At 43.6% G+C, this 3,368-nt stretch overlaps 1 protein-coding gene across 1 annotated transcript; it reads right to left on the bottom strand.

The window, feature by feature from the left end:
* Positions 1–1,665: 1,665 nt before the first annotated feature.
* LOC125179284 (cytochrome P450 302a1, mitochondrial-like) lies at positions 1,666–3,363 on the bottom strand (the record flags this gene model as incomplete). The annotated part of the gene is made up of 2 exons (XM_047884858.1): positions 1,666–1,896; positions 3,238–3,363. Coding segments are annotated over 2 exons (240 nt in total), but the record flags the coding sequence as incomplete, so codon positions are not given.
* Between the last annotated feature and the right edge of the window lie 5 nt (positions 3,364–3,368).

The raw sequence follows: 3,368 nt of genomic DNA, 5'->3' as shown, positions 1-3,368 counted from the left end.
CGAGTCCATACATAGATAACTATTAGATAGAAAATACTAAATATATTAACAAACTTATCACCTAAAATAAAAGATAGTTGCACATTACAAATAATATTAACTGTCAAGGTGTGCACTGTGCAACAAAATAAATTAGCTTATGGATTTCACTAATCGATGGCAGCGAGCAATTCGCATGATGATAGAGTAAACACAAATAAACTAGGTTGAGCATTAAAAAGGAGAAATTAAAATCCTAATTTAATTTTAGTACAAGAAGTAAAAACAGTAAGCCTTTTTTCTGGATACGTTGTGTTTACAGAAGCGCGCCGGACAGGCATCGGTAGGACCTTACTAACCATTTTCCAAAGCATGAAATAAGTAAATTATTATAGCAGGGCTCCAGCGTGAAATGGATAAAGTATCTGAAGCACTAGCAAACCTAGCTTCTTCAACTACCACGACTAATTGTCAACAATTGTACTAATAATTTTGCATATAAATCATTTCGGTTAGGAAAGACGCCATAAATTTGCCCTAGAGCAGGACACGGCAGCTCAGCAAGAACGAGTGACCAGGCACGACACATGCGGCAGATAAATATATTACACTATCAACTACTTGGGGCATGGCAAAATAATCTCCAGAAAGCCATACAAGTGAATATTCTCAAAAAATAATAATTATTAACTTAATTTACAATGTGATAAAGCCATCTTATAGACGAATAGCGATCATGGTCGAGTTTTGTCGAGTTGCACAATGAGAGAATTCAGTTGTTTGTGGGCTACTCACACTTTCCGGGCATTGACTATATATGTTTGAGATAAAATTAGTTGATAAAATCGTTTGTACTGCGATGAAATACTCGGAAATTTTGACTGCATACTTGAGTAATACAGGAAGCCTAGCTGTATGGATGAGAATGGCGATTAAATATATTTCCATAAAATCGTCTGCTCTCCGGCTCATCACCTTACAATACTAATGCCAGTGGTCCAAGAAAATATCAACAACTTGCAATATTAACAACTGACGACTAAATGTTAACCCACTCAATACATTATTTATCTAATTAAACGGATCGCCTCGTGCTGATTACAACAAGATTATTACAGTCCGCTCGTGCAACGCAGGTTGGCAGTTCATTGCAGGAACTGATCGATGATGCTGAGAGACGAAGGCACTTGTGGTTTGTCTGTAGTATGACGCGCTGTTGACAGCACGATACTTGGACGCGCTGTTGACAGCACGATACGGGGACGCGTTGTTGACAGCACGATACTTGGACGCGCTGTTGACAGCACGACACTTCTTGGACGCGCTGTTGACAGCACGATACTTGGACGCGCTGTTGACAGCACGATACTTGGACGCGCTGTTGACAGCACGATACTTGGACGCGCTGTTGACAGCACGATACTTGGACGCGCTTTTGACAGCACGATACTTGGACGCGCTGTTGACAGCACGGTACGAGGACGCGCTGTTGACAGCTTGCCACGATCAGGGCCCGCATGTATCAACACGGAAAGTAACCCAAAATTTGCAAGTAATTCGTGAGGGCGGATCAGTTCCTCGGGTGGAAGTTGAAGGCCAGCTGAGTGAGTTCGATCCCACCTTTGTGCGCCAGTTTCTGGTCAGAATCGGCAATTAAGGAGGCCGGGCGGTTAAGCACAGCAAATTTGAAGCAGTGAGTTTCGAGTTCAAGCCTGCAACAAGCTTTGAATGTTCTACAATGTTAAGAATAGGCGACAGGCCTACGGCCAAATAAACGCAGAAACGCGGTATATAACCATTTTATCACTTCCTCGGGTGGAACTTGAAGGCGAGCTGAGTGGCGGGCTTGAGGACGAGCTGCGTCTTCACCTCCATCTCCTCGTCAGACTCGAACGTCAACGTGTACTTCTGCAGCATCTGAAACGCAGGGAATACAACAAAAAAATCGAAGCAAAATACCTCATAAATTTTCATGGCCCTTCCTAACACTAATTGTTAAATCTTTGGATGTTGGATACCTCTGAACATTGATAATAGTTACAAGTAAAGGTTAATTCTCCAGGTTTGTTGAGTAGCGTACAAATTCTTGAAGTAAATGCAATATTTGAGCTTTCCAAGACGGAGAATACATGCGAACGTATTTAATCGGTATTTATCGGCGGATTCAATTGGTGCACTTTGGAGAAGTAAGATGAATACTTAGAAGCTTTGAGTAAAACATACCAGGTAACCAAAGAACTTCTAGAGGGGCGTTAGTTGAATGGACGAGCGCCACCTTAAGTGAGGAAACTACCGACGCTTCGTAATTTATCACACACTCTGTTGCTGGATAACAGATCGGAGAACCGTAGCAAGATTACTTTTAATGCAGAGACTAGGGAATATTTTGAGAGGGCACGGAGGGGCCTTCTTAAAATAGCCCGAAAGGGCCCTCTCTTAACCATTCTATGTCCAGATGAAGCGTGTCAAGAGACTGGCAAGAAAGGCAGTGCCAAGATATAAATTTGCCGAGGCGTCAAAAAGCTTTCAAATAATATTTACTGACCAGGATCGGGATATGTGAGAACAATAGGAGAGCTTGGGATGCATAAAGTACAGTCCGTTTTTCAGCAATACGACAAGTGAAGTGGCGACACGCAGCAAAAGGATGATACATGACGCGGTGTTCAGAAGACTAACGTCAGTAACAGTGAACTCTTATTAATCCCTCCATTCGTACGCGATGCACAAAATAGCAAGAAGGCAATGTGAAACATAAGACCTCGGAACCCAGTTAAGGGAGCCGACGCTTAAGGACATAAATTCGAATCTAAACAAGAATGATGCTGGTTGAATACATTACATTAGGGGAAAAAAACACCTAGAAAATAACAAATGAGCCCGTGGAGATTAATTGAACCAGAGCACGTCATGGATGTCTCCGAAGCACCGCTAAAACTGAGGCTAGAGCAAAACGAACAAATGGAACGACTCCCAAGACTGCAAGGATGCGCACAGGTTGCTGGCCAAGAGGGCTTATGACGAGTAACGAGGAACTGGCGCTTTGGTCATGCTCGACTAAACAGGAATAAGTCAACACGACATGAACCGGTGCCATGAAGTTAACTTACGAAGAATCAAACACTCTGTTCGTCTCCAACTATTCCTTACCATATACGTACGGGTAGACTTATTTAATTCAAACAAGTAAGCTAGAGAAGATCCTTGAGTGCTCCTCCCAACAACAGCTCCACCACGATAGTGGATCGCAGTTCTCACCCTGATGAGGAAGGTGTATATCTCCTGCTCGGCCAGACGCTTGCCGATGCACATCCTGGTGCCGTGGGAGAAGGGCAGCGACGCGAAGGGATGGATGGCGCCGTAGGGGCGGTCGCGCTGCCACCGCTCCG

The sequence above is a fragment of the Hyalella azteca genome, unplaced genomic scaffold (genome assembly GCF_000764305.2).
Source record: "Hyalella azteca isolate HAZT.00-mixed unplaced genomic scaffold, Hazt_2.0.2 contig16337, whole genome shotgun sequence".
NCBI lineage: Eukaryota > Metazoa > Arthropoda > Malacostraca > Amphipoda > Hyalellidae > Hyalella > Hyalella azteca.
This window is presented reverse-complemented; position numbering and strand designations above follow the sequence as displayed.